Raw genomic sequence first — 17,472 nt, 5'->3', positions numbered from 1 at the left:
TGCGAGGGGTCCCCCGCCCCACGTCCGCCCCCGCGGCGGGGGCCCCAGCGCCCCACGGGCCCGCGCAGCCCCCGCCCCCGCCCCCACTTGCCCGCGCGTCCCGCCCCCCCGCCAGGCTCCCGGCCACCAGCGCGCCGACCCCGCCCCTCCTCCTGCCTGCACCCTCCTCCTCGCCCCTCCCTCCTCCACCTCCTCCCTTCCCTCCCCCCCGTTCCTCCCCCTCCCTTTCGCCCCTCCCTCTCCTTCCCGCCTCCCCCTCTTTCGCCCCTCCCCCTCTCCCTCGCCCCTCCCTCCCCCCTCCCTCCTCCCCTCCCCCTCTCCCCTCCCCTCCCTCGCCCCTCCCTCCCCCCTCCCTCCTCCCCTCCCTCTCTCAGTCGCCCCTCCCTCCGTCCCCCCCCCGCCCCCCCGCCCGCCGCCTCCGCCCGCCGCCCGGGCCGCGTCGGGTAAACCTGTTTGGCGAGGCGGCCGCGCCGGGGCGGATCGTGCGGCCGGCGGCTCCCTCGCGGCTCGCGGCGTCGGGGCCCGTGGCGCGCGCGCGGCCGCCCCTCGGCCCCGGAGCCCCTCGGCGGCGCCACCATGTACTCGGGAGCCGGCCCCGGTGAGTCCTGGCGCGGGGGGCGCCGGCCCGGCCGCTCGCGCTCGTGCCCGCGGCGGCGGTTGGCGGGCTGGCGGGGGGCGCGGGGGGCGCGGGCCGGGGCGGCGGGCGGGGGGCGGGGGCGCGGGCCGGGGGTCCAGGGCGAGGCGGGGGGGGGGGGGGGACGCGCGGGCGGCCGGGAGACGGCGGCCGGGGGAGGGGGTGGCGGCGGCGGCGGCGGCGGCAGCGGGGCCGGGCCGGGCCGCCGGCCGTTGGCTCGGCCTCCTCGGGCCCCCGGTCGTCGGGGCGCCCCGCGCGGCCTGGGCCCCTTCCCGCGCCCCCCGCCGCCCCCCGCGGGTGGAGCCGGAGGCCGGGGCCCGCGTGTAGGCCCGAGGCCCGCGCCCCGCGCCCGCCTCGCCCGCCGCCCCGGCGCGGGTCCCCGCTGCGCCCCGCGGGGCCGGGCCCTGAGCGCCGGCCGGGGGTTCGGGCCCGGGGGCGGCGCCGAGCTCGGGGCGTGCGGACGGCGGGGGGCCGGGGCCGCGCGGGCCCCCCGGCGCCAGACCGAGCCCGGCGGGCCTGGAGCGCACTCGGTTTCGTTTTTCTCTTTGCCAGCACTTGTGCGGCCCCTGCTCCGGGGGAAAGTCTGGAAACGCTGAATTTGGGCCAGTCCCCGGTGGTAGTTTTAGGGCCGCGGGCCGGGAGGGTGCAGGGCGGCCCCTCGAGACCCTGAAGCTGCGTGCGGCTGGTTCTCATTCCAGACACGCCGGCTCCTTATTCAAGTGCTAATTGCCTTTTACAATTTACTAGAAGACGGCGAGGAGAGGTGTTGCCTCCCTTAGCACCCCTGTCCACCGGTCCGCGCTCTTTCTTTGGAAAAGTTCTAAAAAAACTTGAAGGAGTAACCCGTTGCCCCCTTGTTTTAAGCGCACAGCGGAGGGGCCGCGGAGTCGCCGGGCCAAGAGAGCGGTCGAGTGCTGTAAAGCCTTTTTCCTTCTCCCGCCAGGCACGTGGCTCCCAAATTTCCCGGCTGGCCCTGCCCCTTGCACAGGGCATCGCCTGTCCCCTTTGTCCGCCGGGCTCCGGCCGGCTGCAGGCCGGCCCCGGTGCTAGGTGCGCTCCGGTCCCGGCCCCCCACCGCCGCGTGCTGGCGGGGCCCTGGCCCCACCTGCTCGGGGTCAGGGGTCTGGAAGCCCCTCTTGACCCGCTCAGTTCCCTCGACGCGTCCCTGGCTGCTGTGGCTGTTCACCAACGGCCCTGTGCCTCGTGAATCCTGACGGTCTTCTTTCTGATGTCACTTAATTTGAAAGCTTTTCCGAGACTGAGCCCTACCAACTTTTAAGCCCTTCCAGCCTCTCAGCAATTTGATAGAAGAATGGTTTTAATCCTACACCTGGGAGGTTCCTCAGGTCTGCCAGGGTGGACCCTCTTGGCACACTCCTTGGGGGCAGATTTGACTTCTTGACACCCTGAGCGGGCAGGCTTCCCTCCCCTCCCCCCCCCCCCCCCATGAAAGGGCAGGGTGCCTCTCAGCTGGCTGAGTGAGGGTCCCCCCGGAATGCCCCTAAAGGAACCCAGCAAGGGGTAGTCAGTACACCGTAGAATTTTTCAGATTTTCAGTTTGCAAGTTGAAGGCCCGGAAAAGTAAAGAACCTTGAGGAAGGTGAAGCTTTTGTGCTGCGTCTCTCGCTAACTAACCGGTAGGATGGCTTGCTAAATTGGTGATGTTCACTGTGAAGGTGGACCGCAGAGGCTCGGATAGGTTAAGAACCCTGCCAAGGTCATATCGTCTGATTCCAAGCCGACTCTGGACACTCTCCTCAAAGAAGTGGCTTTCAGTCCTTTTGACCTTGACCCACAGTCAGAAATACCTGTTACCTCTAGGCTGGACTGCTGTGCGCATGCGCTCAGGTATAATTGAACCGAGAGCTTCAGGGAGCGCCGCTCACCCTGAACCGTAGGCCCCGCACGGGGGGTATTTTCTCTCCTCTCGTTTCCAAAGACCTGTCGTCCTCCGGGTCTCCAGGCTCATTTCTGGTCACTGACAGCTTCTGGAAGAATCTGGCTCTGCCGTGGGCCTCTGCACTGTGGCGTGCCGGGGAGAGGGCCCCGTGGTTCACAGATAAACCTGAAACTGGACGGCTTTGGTTGGAAAAACAAATAGGTCTGTCGGATGGTTGTTAGCTGATGGCAGGACGGGAACGAGCCCAAATTTCAGGCTGTGCGAGTGCACTGTAATTACAAGGCGGGGTGCGCCTCTCATATTCTACACACAGGGGCTTTTAAGTTGGCTTGGAAGGAACTTCTGGAAGAGTTTCTTCAATGAAACTTTTTTGGATGTTGTATTTCCTAATTTGGGATAATGAAAAGACAGTCAACCTGGATTGTAGAACAATTATACATAGGTTTGCTACTGTCAGTTTTGCTGTACTGGGGAAGCAACTTAGTAATGAACGAATTCAAAAGGTAGAGTTCACAGTAGGTAAAAGTTATGCCCGTTGTAAATGCTATTATGATATGGGAATTAATGTTTGGACTCTGAAGACGTTACTGCTTATCAGGTTTTTAGCTCTTCAGAAGAGTTAGTGGTTCAGGATGGTGGGTTCCCCAGTGACCCTGAACTTTGGGAGATGATCTGGCTCCTTGGTTTTTGTTTTTGTTTTTTTGTTTTGGGTTTTTTTTTTTTTTTTTTTTTTTTTGGTCTGTGTGTTTGTGTTTAACAACTTAAAGATCTTAAAGTGTGTCTGAGGGAGCCCAGGGGATTGTTTCTTTTGCTTTTGTGGTGCCCCAGCCCCTGTGTGTTTAACCCCTCTCAGCGTTGCAACAAAGTAACTATTGTGACACATGAGTCTTATTTGAGAGTTGTCTAAAGGGATCCTGACTTTGGGAATAACTGGCTTTCAGGGTGGTTTCTAGTGCCATTGAACTGTTCCTGCACCCCATTCCTGTGCTCCCCGGCCCAGTTGCCAGTGAAGGTATGCCCTGGTCTTCCGGCGACGGTGCACGTTGGCCATAGAGCAGATGGTCCCTCTCTGCCCCTCTAGAAACTGCTGCGGGCAGGGAGGCATGGACCTATGACAAGCCTTTTTTTTTTTTTTTTTTTTTTAAGTTTATTTATTTTGAAAGAGAGAGAGAACATGGGCAGGGGAGGGGCAGAGAGAGAGAGAGAGAGAGAGAGAGAGAGAGAGAGAGAGAGAATCCCAAGCAGACTCTTGCACCATCCACACAGAGCCTGACATGGGGCTCAAACTTTCGGGCCATGAGATCACGACCTGAGCTGAAGTCGGACGCTTAATACTGAACGACCCAGGGGCCCTTCTGTTTCAAACCTTGAAGAAACGTTTAAATAAGCGTGTAGGAAAGCAAAATATAAAAGCTTCGAGTCCTAAGACCTACCTGGTTTTGAGAAGCAGAATATTAGTTCTTGTCAGCTTCTAGTTTCAGTGTCAGAACTTCAAACGATACCAGAATGGTTTATTCTTTGTAATGACTGTTACGATACTACTCCAGCGTGCTAGCCTGATCAAGTATGTTTTTGTTTCCTGAATTGTTACTGTGGGTGTTCAAAATGTAACACTTGATTTTTTTTTAACAGTTTCTGTTGTGAAATAGTTTAAAGTACACGAAAGTAGAGTGACTCGCTCAGTACTCCCCCATTTTTCCATCACCAAGCCTCAGCAATTATCAAGATCATCTGCCTTGGCCTCAGATGTGCCCCTCCCCCCTTCTTCTGCTGGAAATACTCTAACGCCCCTTCCAGACTTGTCCTTTCACCCCTGACACTTAAGTACCATGTCTAAGAAATAGGGACGTTTTAATCTCCGTGCCATTTTCACACTTAACGGTCCATAATCAGTTTCTCGTGTGTGCTTACAGTGGGTCGTTTGGGATCGTGGATTTTTTTAAAAAATTTTTTTTTCAACGTTTATTTATTTTTGGGACAGAGAGAGACAGAGCATGAATGGGGGAGGGGCAGAGAGAGAGAGGGAGACACAGAATCGGAAACAGGCTCCAGGCTCTGAGCCATCAGCCCAGAGCCCGACGCGGGACTCGAACTCGCGGACCGCGAGATCGTGACCTGGCTGAAGTCGGACGCTTAACCGACTGCGCCACCCAGGCGCCCCTGGGATCGTGGATTTCAATAAAAGTTCACACATAAATTTGGTTTTATTTCTTTTGGGGCTCTTTAGTCTGGACTCTAAGGCTGGCACCCCTCCCCCTGCCCACCCTCCTGCTGTGGACTTGCTGGGACACTTAGTCTTTAAGATCGCTTTTCTTTAGAGTATGTATGTGCACCCCCCCCACCCATTTTCTAAGAAGGACCCCATTGTCCAGGATACCTCCGTTTTGTTGAGTAAGGCCGGTTGGAGACCCATTTGCTACGATTTTAATTATGACACATTTATCTTTAGTGTTTGTACGCAGACCCCTTTGCATCTGGAATTTTCCGTTGCAGAAGAATCTTGTTTGTTTGTGGTGCTCTGAGCAGAAGGGACATTTACGACATATAGAAAACGCAGACGTACTTGTGACTCTGGCGTCATGGATGATGGAGACCGCTCTTCCCCAGGTGTGGGTGGGGCTCTGCGGGTGAGGTGGGGACATGGGGCTCTCTCCTCAGTCACTTCCAGCCGTGTCTGTTCCTGGCCACGTCTCTAGACTTGATGGCTCCACCCCGCACTTTGTGACCCGCTGGTGCCCACGTCTCCCGAGCCCTGAGCGAGGTGCCCTGCCCGTGGGCACTCTAGACGGTTGAACTATCACTAAGCCGCACTATGATTTTTTCCCTGCTTTTTTCTCTCCAGCTTTAAAAACTGAAAGCCACTGATGGGTCTCAGGGTCTTTACTTTTCATGACCAAACAACTGTGCCTTTCTACTTTATCTTTCGATAGAGCCGTACCCTGGGTGACCAGACAGTTTATCGTCTACATTGGAGACTTTGGCAAGCAATGGGGGGCTGGGGGTGGTTCTTCGTTATGTCCCTGAGACATAAGGCAGCAGCACTACCTGGGCAAATTGGGACAGATATCTCCCTGACTCCAAGCGGTTCTTACATCCTAGGCTTGTAGGTCTGTTCGAAAATAAAGGGCTCAAACGTTTCATTTTGTTTACTTATTTTTGAAGATTTTATTTTTAAGTAAACTCTTGCATCCAGCGTGGGGCCCGAACTCACAACCCCGCGAGTTGCCCGTGCCACCAACCGAGCCAGCCAGGCGCCCCGGGGCTTAAACATTTAAAAAAATTTTTTAATGTTTGTTTATTTTTGAAGGAGAGAGAGACAGAGTGTGAGTGGAGGTGGGGGGGAGGGAGACACAGAATGCGAAGCGGGCTCCAGGCTCCGAGCTGTCAGCACAGAGCCCGACGCGGGGCTCGAACCCACGAACTGCGAGATCGTGACCTGAGCCCAAGCTCAACCAACTGAGCCACCCAGGCGCCTCCCGCCCCCCCCCCCCCCCCGGGCTTAAACGTTTAAAACTTGTTGCGCCCTTCGGTGGCTTTGCTCTTACTAAATTAAATTCCTCATCAGGTCTGGAGGATGCGAGCGTGGTCTTTGAGAGATTGCCGCCGGTTTGTACCAACAGGGCTCCGCACCTCACTCCCTCCGTTGCCGGCTGGAGGCAGGGGCTCCTTGAACTCGAAGCCCACCTTTCAGTCCTCGTCCTTTCCTCGAGGTCACAGCTCAAGCAGTGGACAGACAGGGAGTCACAGCATCACCGCGGGCTCTGTACGTGTCCTGGGCCTCGGTTTCCTCACCTGAAAGCAGGGAGTTGGGCCTGGCCGGCTTAGGTCCCCTCATGTCTACGTCCTGAGGTGCCTTTACTCCTCTGCTGACTTGCGATGGTGGCTGGGGCTGAGGAAAGCGCCGGTGATCCCTGGGAACCCCGTCTCCGACTGTGAGTGCCCAGGGGCCGCGTGCAGGTGGGAGGGAAGGTGGGGCAGGCAGCCCACTAGCGGCCCCATCTGCTCTGCTGGAGTGCCGAGTGCCGACTTGTTCTAGAAAGGTGACTCTGGCAGTGCTACGGGCACGCTAGGGGCCAGCGTGGGGCAGGGAGACTGTAGGTGGTGGTCTGGGCCTGAGACAGCAGGAGCCTCCCCCCGCCCCCCGGGGGCTGGCTGCGGGTGGAGTGACAGACAGGACCCCCGCGGGGCCCGTCCACGCAGAAGCTGGGGCCCAGGTTTGGATCCTGTACTTAACTCTAGCACCCCTCGCCGGCTTGGGGCCTCTGGCCGGGGATGTAATTTTTCTGAGCCTCGGTTTCCATACCTGGAAAATGACGGTAACGGCCCTGACCTCAGGGTTGTTGAGGTGAGATGTGCCGGTGGCGCTGGCCTGGGTCCTCACCCTCGAGGGGCCTGACCCTGCCCGCCCCCGGGCGAGTTCGTGAAGCTTGAAGGAGCACCCGGCATGGGGCCCGCCGGAGGAAGCAAGCCACAGACGGTGGTGGGGAGCCGGCCGTATCCTCGTCTCCGTGACCGCATTTGTTGAATGTGGCAGGTGGTGACAGTGTTAACAACAATAAGGCACGGGGGAGACTGGCAGGCTTGGGGGGCAGGATCACGTGTGGCATTTGGACATGTTGGGTCTGAGGCGGGCTCTGGAGAAGGGGCTGGAAGGCCACCGGGAGACGGAGGACGGGGCAGGGGGCCGAGTGGGAGCTGGGGCCCCGGGGGAGCGAGCCCACTTCCTTGGCCTAGCCAACGTCGTTAAGAAGCTGTGGCCTTAAAACCAGCGGGTCTGAGAACCTCCCGAAGACCCTAGAAGTTAAATTCTGCCAGTGTCCCCGGTGATTGCCTTGTGCTGCGGGTGTGAGAGCCCGTGGTGAGGAGTGGGGGTGGGAGGGGAGTAGACGGTGCACCTGACATTCCCGCGGGAGAAGCGGGGGGGGGGGGGGGGGTTGCCGGCCCTGGGGCCCCGTTCCTGGGAGGTGAGAGTGTGGTGCCCCAACATGGCTTTTTGACGAAACATGACACGTCAGGTTCCCTTTTCTGCTCGGCTCCCAGGTCTGGTTGGTGGCGGCCCCTCCTCCCTGCCCCCGGGTCAGGGTTCCCTGTTGCTGTGAACGCAGCCTGTCATGTCACCTCCGGGTAGAGCTGGGGCAGAGGACGGAAGGGCTGCCTCTGGGAGCTGCAGCGCCTTCCCCAGGAAGACGGCCAACGTCGTCGTCAAGAACCCGTAGCCTTAAAAGCAGCCAGACTCGGGAATCAGGGCGGTTCCTCCCCTGAATCTCTGTCGCTGTAACTTAAGCCCATCTCTTCTAGTTATTTCTGGGTGCTTGGGCTCCGAGCTCTACTACCGTAGAAAGTGCGTGCACACAAGAGCAGAATACCGACTGAAGTTCACGGGTCAGAGCCATTTGAGAGGCTTGTCATTGCTGAGTCAAGTGACACAATATGACCATTGGGCGTTTTTCTGGACAAGGTCTCGCTCCGTTGCTGGTAGGGAGCGTGAGCCCAGCAGGCCTGTGCCCGTGTTGGGGACCGAGTGGGTGGTGCTCCGCGAACTGGGTAGTGGGAGCCCCTGCGGGGGGATCTTGCTCGCCACACTCCCAGGCCCCGCGGTCGGTCTTGCTGTGACCGAGCTTGTGCAGGACACGAAGGCGGCAGGGCATTTGACGGGACTGGGCAGGTGCCTCTGAATCCCACGGGCGGTGAGGGTCCCGTCCACACGCAGTGGGCACGACACAGCCCAGCCTCCAGGAGGGGTGACGCCCCGGGCTTCAGCGGCAACATTTGTTTGTTTGTGGAAACAAAGTAAATGGTGGGGAAATACCAGTAAACGGTGGGGAGAAGGCACAGGAGGGTGCAGAGGCCGGGTGCCAAGGCGCCTGCAGCCCCTGAGAGCTGTTGGGTGTCACCAGGGCATTGTGGTCCCCCCCCCCCCCCCCCCGCCGTGACACAAACCCGGGGCACAGGCTCCAGGTCGGGCTGACCTCACTTGAATCCTGGCTTCACGACTGGGCGTGAGCCTCTCTGAACTTCGGTCTCCTCCTCACTGGGAGAATGAGCAGATCAGAGGAGATAATGCAGGCACGCCCTTCGCCACGGCGCTCGGCGGGCGGGCGGGAGGCACCTGCTGCCTGCCACTGTTTCTGCCGTGGGGAGCATCCTTATTCATTCTGCACGGGAGCCCTTTGGGGTGTGCACTCGGGCTCCCGGCCTGCCCCTTCTCCTTGTTGACCTCTGGGTCTTTGCAGGCAGTGAGGGATAAAAAAAAACCACTTAGAAACCCATGTCCCCAGCAAACAACCTCTGCCAGGTGCCTTGTGTGTATGGCCGCCTTGTAAGGCTCGACACCAGGGACCTGAAGGCTTGGCCTCGGCGTTCAGAGCCACTGTTCCCGTGAGCATCCCTCAGAAGGGACCGGAGGCTAGTACACTGTCGCGATAGAACCCGCCCACATAGGACTCACAGTAGTTGGGGACCCACCTTGCACGGTCACATGGCCAGGAGTGCTGTGACAGAGCACCAGGGTGTGTCCCCACACGATGAGCCGGTCCCCAACCGGGTGGGACCGAGTCACAATTTTCTGCTTATAGTTTCTACCTGGTGACCCTAGAGTGGCCCTGCCGGTGACTTGGGGCGGGGGCGGGGGGCGGCCACTGTGAAGGTGCTTTGTTCCTAATGGGTGCTGCCGCTTCGACAATTATGCACTTTGCTAAATGTCAAAGCACGTGGCTCCCTATGAGGACATCAGATCACACTTGGAAGGGGCCTTGCGCATCTGAGACTCGTAATTACAACTTAACCTTGAGCTGTGGGCTGTGAAGGCTCTTGGGGACAAACAGCCTGGAACGTGTGTGATGGGAGGTAGACAATCAAAAGAAGACACACACCAGTCAGGAGGTTCCGGAGCATGTCTGGGGTACCTGCCAAAGACCAGGGGCCGGTGAGCAGGGTGGGGGGGAAGCAGGCGACCCCGTTGCATGGACGGTGCAGGTGCCTGAGAAGGTGAGCTTGGGGCAAGAACCGGAAGAGGAGGGAGGGAGGCAGGTGCAGGTGGGTGGGGAAGTCAGGGTCGGGTTGGAGTCCACGAAGGACTTTGTGCCCAGGAGGGGAGGAGGGGTCTGCTGGCCCTGTGGCTGCTGTGTCGGAAACAGACTGGGGGCCTGGCGGCCGGTCAGCGATTCCGCCCACAGGAGGTTGCCTACGGGGCCGAGCCCGGGTCAGGTGGAAGATGGGAAAGAGTGGAAGCATGTGTGACGCCCCCAGAGATGCCTGGTTCGCCTGGAGGCCTCTTTGCCATCCCTGCCCCTTGTTCTGGTGCGGACCCCAGGCATGCTGTTTTACTGACAGTTCTCCAGGAGCGGGCTCTGCAAGGTGAGGGTGTCTTTGCCTGCTACACCCCCCCCCCCCCCCCCCGCCGCCCAGTACTCCTCAGGGGGCCCCTAGTTACCGGTTTAGAGACAGCTGCTCTGCCCATCCGCCCAGTTACACACATGATGTAGATTCTAACAGGTGACTGAGTCCGGATCCAGGTGAGGCCCACATTGTGATCGGTTGATGTGTCGTCCTCTCAGTACCTCTTAAAAATGACAGCTTGATTGGGGCGCGGGGGGGGGGGGGGGTTAAGCATCCAACTTCAGCTCAGGTCATGATCTCGCGGTTCATGAGTTCTGGCCCCGAGCTGGGCTCCTTACTGATGGTGCGGAGCCTGCTCGGGATGCCCTCTCTCTCTGCCTCTCCCTCGTTTGCATGGGCTCGTGCTCTCCCCACCCCGCTCAAAGGAAATGAATAAGCTTAAAAAAAAATGACCGCTTTATTGGCGTGTCGCTCGCGCACCGTGCAGTTTGCCATTCAAAGTAAGACTCAGTACGTTTACAGTTGTGCACGGCCGCTCCCACCATCTCTGGACACTTGTGCCTCCAGAGAAGCCCTGTGCCCATGTAGCTGTGACCCCCGCCTCCCCGGCCCCGAACAGCCGCGTCCCGTGTCCTCATCTGTAGCCTTCTCCCCGCCTCCTCCTTGCTGCTTCTTGGTGGAAGAAGCTGGTTTGCGTATGTGGGTTTCCCACGGTCTGGACCGGGCTGGTGACCTCTTGGCGTCATCCGGCATGTGCCTCCGTCCTGTGTGGATTTCCTGCAAGTAGGTGGCCAGACCCGAAGGCTTGATCTGATGCGTGTTCTGCTTGCTTGGGTTCGAGGACACTTCACCTCCGAGGCTCAGACTCGAGGCCGGTCTGCTGCTTTCCCACCACTGTCGCCCTGGGGTGTCGATCACTAGGTTCCCTGAATTCCTTAGGGTTCGTGAGACGCTGACGTTCGGCTTCTGCAGTAAAAGCTCCCCCCGTCCCCTGTTTGGTTACGGGTATGTCTTGAAGGCAGAGGAACGCCAGGGACCAGCCTGAAGGCCGGACGGCCGGTTGAGAAGAGAGAGAGGTCTGGGTAGCGTCCAGAGCTGTAGGCCGCTTGGGCCTGGAGGCCTTGGATGCCGGGGGCACCGGAGGGGCCGCTTTGCTCTCCAGGTGGCAGGGACCCCCCCCCCCCCGCCCCGGGGGTGTTTGGCAGCTGTGTGACAGATAGGGTGGGAGTCTCCATCCACCTACGGTGGGGGGCAGGGCAGGGTAGAGGGTTGGGGCAGGAAGCATCGATGACTGTGGTGAGGCGGGAGCAGCAGGGGTAACTTTTCTGTTTTATTGACAGGCTCCATTTAAGGCAGTTCTAGGAAATCCAGGAGAAAAAAATCCATAGCATTCCCTTTGCACGTTTATGGCACCCGGCGCGTTTTGCCTGGAGGTCTGTCTGTCTCCTTCATCGCCGGTAAACTGTTTGCTCACTGCCCTGAATCATTTTGGTCTGCTTCCAGCGTCCACAGTGCTGTTTTCTTTTTTTACTAAGTGTTTGTTGCATTTAATTGCTTCTTGTTTTAATCTACTGACTTGAAGCTTGTGTCCGCTTTTGAAAAGCCACACCCCCCAGCCAGCCCCCCCCCCCCCCGCCCCCGTGCTTTTTCGGGTGGTGGCGCTCCCGTGCCCCCATGGTTCTGTGGTTCTCCATGGCCGTGGCCTCTCATGCCTCTGTTTGGAGTGGAGCGTGGCACCGTCCATCAGGGATGACGAATGTTGAGCAGCTGGAGGGAAGAGGACCGTGGGGGCCACTTAGGAAGTGATTTACTTACGTAGGTAATGGACGCACACGGGAAGAGTGAAATCATAACCCGTCACGGGGCGGACAGCGGGACGTCTTCTGTCCCCACCAACTCCCGGGTCCCCTCCTGCGGGTACGTCCGTTCTAGGTGCTGGTGGGTGCAGTGCGCGCCCCACGGGTTGGCCCCGCTGAGCCCGACTGTTGATCTCGCCGGTGGGGGTGGAGCGAGGGGGGCCGAGTGCCTCCCTCTGTGCTTCCATCAGTCTTGTACACAGCCGCGCCCTCGGGAGGTAGGCCTGGAGGTGGCCGGGCGCGGCCGCACGCCCCGCTCGAAGCTTCCCGGTTGTGGGAATCGGCCCCCTCCCCTCTGGGCAGTGCAGCCCCGAGTGCTCCCGAGCCGGTGAGCCGGTTTGCGGCTCTGTGATGAGGGGGTGACCCCCCGACCTGCCTTCCTGCGGGAGTCACATGCGTTAACCACGTCCGTGCTCCGAGCACCGGCCCGTTGGGAGTGCCGGAATGTGACCCGGGGCTGAGCAGGGAGCTCAGCCCACGGGCCTTTCAGTCACGGAATATTCTAGAGGTGAATTAAGGACAAAAGGTCTTGGGTGAAAATTCTCTGAAAGAGAAAAGGCTCTGACGTCAATGGAAAAGAAGGTAAGAAATTCGGTTGTAAAGCTGGGGGGGTTCCGTGTGGCCTTGTTGTTTTAGTTTATTTTTTGGTCTTCAGCAAAGCCCTAGGTTGACTTTTCGAGGGATTTAACTTTCATTCCGTCAGGGAATCCTCTCCCTCAGAAGAGCGTCGACCAGCGGCCTGGAGCGGTGTGCCTCCCGCCCGTCGGAGGGGGCTGCCCCGGTGGGTTAGGTGGGTTATCGCTGCCGCCCCGTCGGGGTGGCGAGGAAGGGGCGCCGTGGGCCGGGGTCGGGGGTGCCATCCGCCCAGGTCCAGCGAGGATGAAACACCAGTCACGGTTTGCAGGAGATACTCTGCTAAGCTTCCCGGTGGTGGCCAGTGTCATTCCCACAAGCGGCTCTTTGAAGCGTGGTTTGTCATCTACTTCTGCGTGCTTTTAGTGAAATAACGTACTTTTAAGTGCGCGTTGTGGAGTGAGGGCTGTGAAGGAATCTTGCCAAGTCTTGGGGGGGGGGGGGATCTTTCCCAGCCTGACGCTGTGTTGTTTCCCTCGTCATAGACAACTCCGCCTCCCTGGCTGCACTTCCCAGTGTCAGCGTGCACCCCTGGGGGCCCCACGGCCCTCCCCCTGCTGTCGATCCTGTTGGTGTGGGCTTTTCCGAGCATGTCTGCCTCGTTAACAAAGGGAAAAGAAGATACTCGATTTTTCAAAGATAGGAAATTCTTTCAAAATGTCATAGCCTTTTTATAAATGGAGGCGAAATTCACTTAACAAGGGATTTTGTTTTTTATTTTTTTCTCGGAAGATTTTATGTTTGTTTAGAGAGAGAGAGAGAGCGAGCGCACGCGCGTGTGTGTAGGGGAGGGGCAGAGAGGGGGCGGGAGTGTGGGGGGGGGAGAGAATCCCAAGCAGGCTCCACACCCAGCTGGAAGCCATGCTGGGCTCCCTATTGCCACCGTGAGATCGCGACCTGAGCCACAATCAAGAGGGGGGACACTTAACCGACTGAGCCCACCAGGCGCCCCGTCACAAGACATTGTAAAGCATACACTTGAGTGGCATTTAAGCACATTCACGGGGCAGTGTGCCATTACGTCTCACAAGTTCCAAAACATTTTCATCACCCCAAAAAGAGGCCCCTACCCTGCCAACACCATTCTGCATTCCGTCTCAGCGAGTTGCCTAATCTGTATCTTTCGTGTAAATGGAATCCGACTCTACAGAACCTTTCACGCCCGCGGCTGTTTGGACCGAGCATGGTGTTTCCAAGGCTCGTGCGGCCCATGTTGGCACCGTCTCCCTCCTTAGGCTCAAGGGCTCTGTTGTATGGATGTCGCACCATTTGTTTGTGTCCATCTCTTGGTGGACGTTGGGGCTGTTGCTACCTTCCGACTGCTGTCAATACTGCTGCCAGGAACATCACGTACCAGGCGGTGTGTGGACATAATCCGTAGTCGCTGGGTTATACTCCCGAACTGAGGGGATGGTCACACTGGTTTCCGCGGGGGCCGCACCGTCCTACGTTCCCACCAACCCTGTTATCACTGCCTTTTAGAGAATGAAGCTCTCTACGTCATAAGCCATTTTGGCATCCCTTATTATTTACTAAAGTGCAAACAAATGCTAGGTTTAAGCATGTTTTGCCCAGATCTACTTAATACCCGTAAGATACATCCATTTATTCATGCCAGGATTTATTTTTAGTTACTATTATTTTTTAATGTTTATTTCTGAGAGGGGGGGGGGGGCAGAGAGGGAGGGAGACACAGAATCCGAAGCGGGCTCCAGACTCCGAGCTGTCAGCACAGAGCCTAACGTGGGGCTCGAACTCACGAACTGTGAGATCGTGACCTGGGCCGAAGTTGGACGCTTAACCGACTGAGCCGCCCGGGCGCCCCAGACGTCTCTTGCACTTTGTGTAATCTGTGACAGTCCCTCAGTCTCTGTCTTTTGTGACCCTGATGTGGAGCCCTTTCCAGGTGGGTGCCTCGGTCCTTTGAACGCACCCCCATCATTTTTTTTACTGTTTCCCTTCCAGACCTACAGGCTGGTCCAGGCTCACCAGTGCTGGGTTTTTTTCTGCCGCAGCCCATTTCCTTTTAGCGGAGAGTGGCGTGAGAAGGCCTGGGCCCGGGGTGTGTGTGCTTTGCTTGTTGGGGGGTCCTTGTGGTAGACACGGCTAGGCAAGCTATGTGTTTGTTCTCACACACACGTGCGTGCACGTCTATATTTATCCGTCCTTCTGTATTTATATATGAAAAACCGTGGGTTCCTGCTGATACTTCTGATTCTGGTCCAATACCACCGGGTTAATTCTGGCTTTCCTCTTTCCTCATTTATGACGTCTTGTGAGATAGTGAGAAGTCTGTGTCTCGTTCAGACCTACTACACGGAAAGCGGTGGCAAAACTGCTAACCGGCGTCCTTGGGAGAGACAGATGTACCAACTAGAGAACTGGTGTGTGCGCGCGTGGGGGGCTCGTTTTGTGGGTGGCCAGACAACACGCCGTCGGGACCTTGTGCTTCAGAGGGGCTCCCCGGAGCCTCTGTCCTCTGCTCCCTTCTCTCTGACACCCCCCCCCCTGCCCCCCGCCTGTGCACCCCAGCATCACTGTGGGAGGTCTCGGGTCCTCGCTTCTGGTTCTGGTGCCTGACGCATTCCGTTACGCGTCCGCGGAGGGTAGTAAGTAGTCCCGGCTGGAAAACGACGTTGTCTTAGTGCCCCGGGTGGAACCGAAGCAAACGCAGGAGGGCCAGAGCCCCAGCTCCTGCGCGGACTTGCTCTAGGCGTTGCTCAAGTGCACGCTGGCCTCGCTACAGAGTGTGCACCACAGCCCGGATGGCACTTGGAACAGCTGCTAGCGGAACGCCCCGTGACGCCGCTGGCTGCGTGTACATGTCGGGTGCGCGCATGGTTAGCGGCCCAGGCAGCTCAGCCCCGCAGCCTCTCCCCCCTCTGCATCCCTCCCCCTCTCCTCTGCAACCCCTCCCCCTCAGCCTCTCCCCCCTCCCCTGCAGCCCTCCCGCTCTCTCCGTAGCCCCTCCCCCTCAGTCTCTCCCTGCTCCCCTGCATTCCTCCCTCCTCCCCCGCAGCCTCTCCCCTCCCCCCACGCAGCCCCCACCCCGCAGCCTCTCCCCCCTCTGCGTCCCTCCCCCTCTCCCCTGCAGCCCTTCCCCCGTGCCTCTCCTCCCTCTGCATCCCTCCCCCTCTCCCCTGCAGCCCCTCTCCTGCATCCCTCCCCCTCCCCCTCAGCCTCTTCCTTATACCCCCCAGCCCCTCCCCCTCTCCCCTGCAGCCCTTCCCCGCATCCCTCCCCCTCTCCCTCATCCCCCCCACGCAGTCCCTCTTCCTCTCCCCTGCGGCCCTCCCCCGTATCCCTCCCCCGTCCCTGTACCCCCTCCCCTGCATCCATCCCCCCGTAGCCCCTCCCCCTCAGCCTCCCCCCCTCCCCCATGCAGCCCCTCTCCCTCGCACCCCTCCCCTGATGGGGGTCTCCTGTGGAACCCTGTGGCTGTGTAGACTCCCACTGTAGGCAGCATTGTCTCCTGGTCCTAGTGTTTAAAGAATTACTCTTCCCTTCACGGTGAAAAGAATACATCTCATTTCAAAGAATTTAGGAGATAGTGAAATAAAAAGAGAAAAGAGTCACCCCTAATAATCCTCAGGAGACATAGTTAATATGTATGAGTTTATTTCTAGATATTTTTTCCCTTTTTTCACCTTCTCAACCTTGTTTATTACCTTCATGACAGTGCACTTTCAGCATAACGGGGTGGGGGGGGCAGGTGACCTGCAAAGTAGGCAGGTCACCTCAGGGGCCAGGGGTGACCTTTACCCGCAGTGTCACCCGAGTTGCTGTTCCTTCCTCCTCAGTCCCCTGTGTGGAGATAGTCGGGTCACCTGCACGCATAACTGATGTTACACCTGTTTCCCCCGCCCCCCCCCCCCCCCCGATCGTGGGCGTTGATAAGTGCTGGGCATCCGGGGGGCGCAGGGCCCCGTCTACAACGTGCTTACCGTGGGAAGGCGGCCCCCACGGACCCGCGTGACCGCGGGCAGCTGTGGTCCGACTCCCAGCTCCTGTGCCTCCGTGGCCTCATGCGGTGGAGCTGGCGTGGACAGCCCCGACCGTCGTGAGGATTCGGTCGGTGGCTTTATGAACCGGCTGCCTGGCCCGCAGTGAGCGTCCCATCACCTGCTGGTGTCATTATCCTTGTTCCCCTCAGAGGTATTTTCTGTCCCTGATGGAGTGTTGGGGGGGTTGGGGCCTGAGGGCAGGACTGCACAGCTCGTACGTAGCTGAGAATAGGTCATCACGATCTGTCTGGTGGAGGCAGGGTGTGTGTGGGGGGAATAATCTGCTTCATAAAACCACACAGGCACCGAGATGCAAACAATTAGTGCCAAAACATGTCTTCCCTAAGGGATTAATCCCAGACACCCCCTTGCCCTAAGCTGACTTCATTCATTGGGGGGGTGGGGGGGGGCTCCAGGACACCTGCTGGGCACCCACAGTGTGGCCACCTGTACCCCAAGGCCGAGAGGAGAGAGGAAGGCGGTTTCCGGGGCTCTGCAGCTGCGTGCCCGGGTTCACCTCCCGGCCTCATCACGTTAGCTCCCGGTGCCTGTTTCCTCGTCTGTGAAACAAGGGTGAAGATAATGACTGTACCCATTTTGTTATTACAACTAATAATGCTTAATATAAAATTATTCCTAGAATTATCAGGGTAATTAACATTGTATATTTTATACGTAACGTGCAGGGATATTTAGTTATAGCAGAGAACTGTTGATACACTTATTTGTCTTAATTATTGTCATGATTGTTAATTATGTAATGTTAATTATTCTAATAATTGTAATTAACAGTCATTACCGTGAAAGTAAAGTGAGTTCCTACATGGAAAGCGCCTCCTGGTGCCTAGGATGTGCTCAATGCAAATTACTTATCATATCAGCGATTCTCTTAGCGGGTAGAAGAAATGTCGCACGCAGCTCCTTTGGGGAGTATGCCCTTTGCCGGGAATTTGAAAATTATGCTTCGAGGTAAGTTTGTGCTAGCGTGGCCTGTTGTCTGTGGTCAGTGAGGGCCGCTGTGGCGGTGGTGGGGGGCCTCGGGGAGCCTTCTCTCCCGCCTGGATGATGGGGTGGAGAAACTGCGCGGATCTGGGTTACAGGGTGCCC

General features: G+C 58.3%; 1 protein-coding gene across 1 annotated transcript in view; it reads left to right on the top strand.

Annotated features, from left to right (window-relative positions):
- The first annotated feature begins 517 nt into the window (after nt 1–517).
- AGO2 (argonaute RISC catalytic component 2) overlaps nt 518–17,472 on the top strand; it is a 114,901-nt gene continuing 97,946 nt past the window's right edge. Inside the window, 1 exon segment of the mRNA XM_043601850.1 lies at nt 518–598. Within this exon segment, the coding sequence (XP_043457785.1) occupies nt 577–598 (22 nt within the window). The 5' untranslated portion in view covers nt 518–576.

The sequence above is a fragment of the Prionailurus bengalensis genome, chromosome F2, assembly GCF_016509475.1.
Source record: "Prionailurus bengalensis isolate Pbe53 chromosome F2, Fcat_Pben_1.1_paternal_pri, whole genome shotgun sequence".
Classification (NCBI taxonomy): Eukaryota; Metazoa; Chordata; class Mammalia; order Carnivora; family Felidae; genus Prionailurus; species Prionailurus bengalensis.
This window is presented reverse-complemented; position numbering and strand designations above follow the sequence as displayed.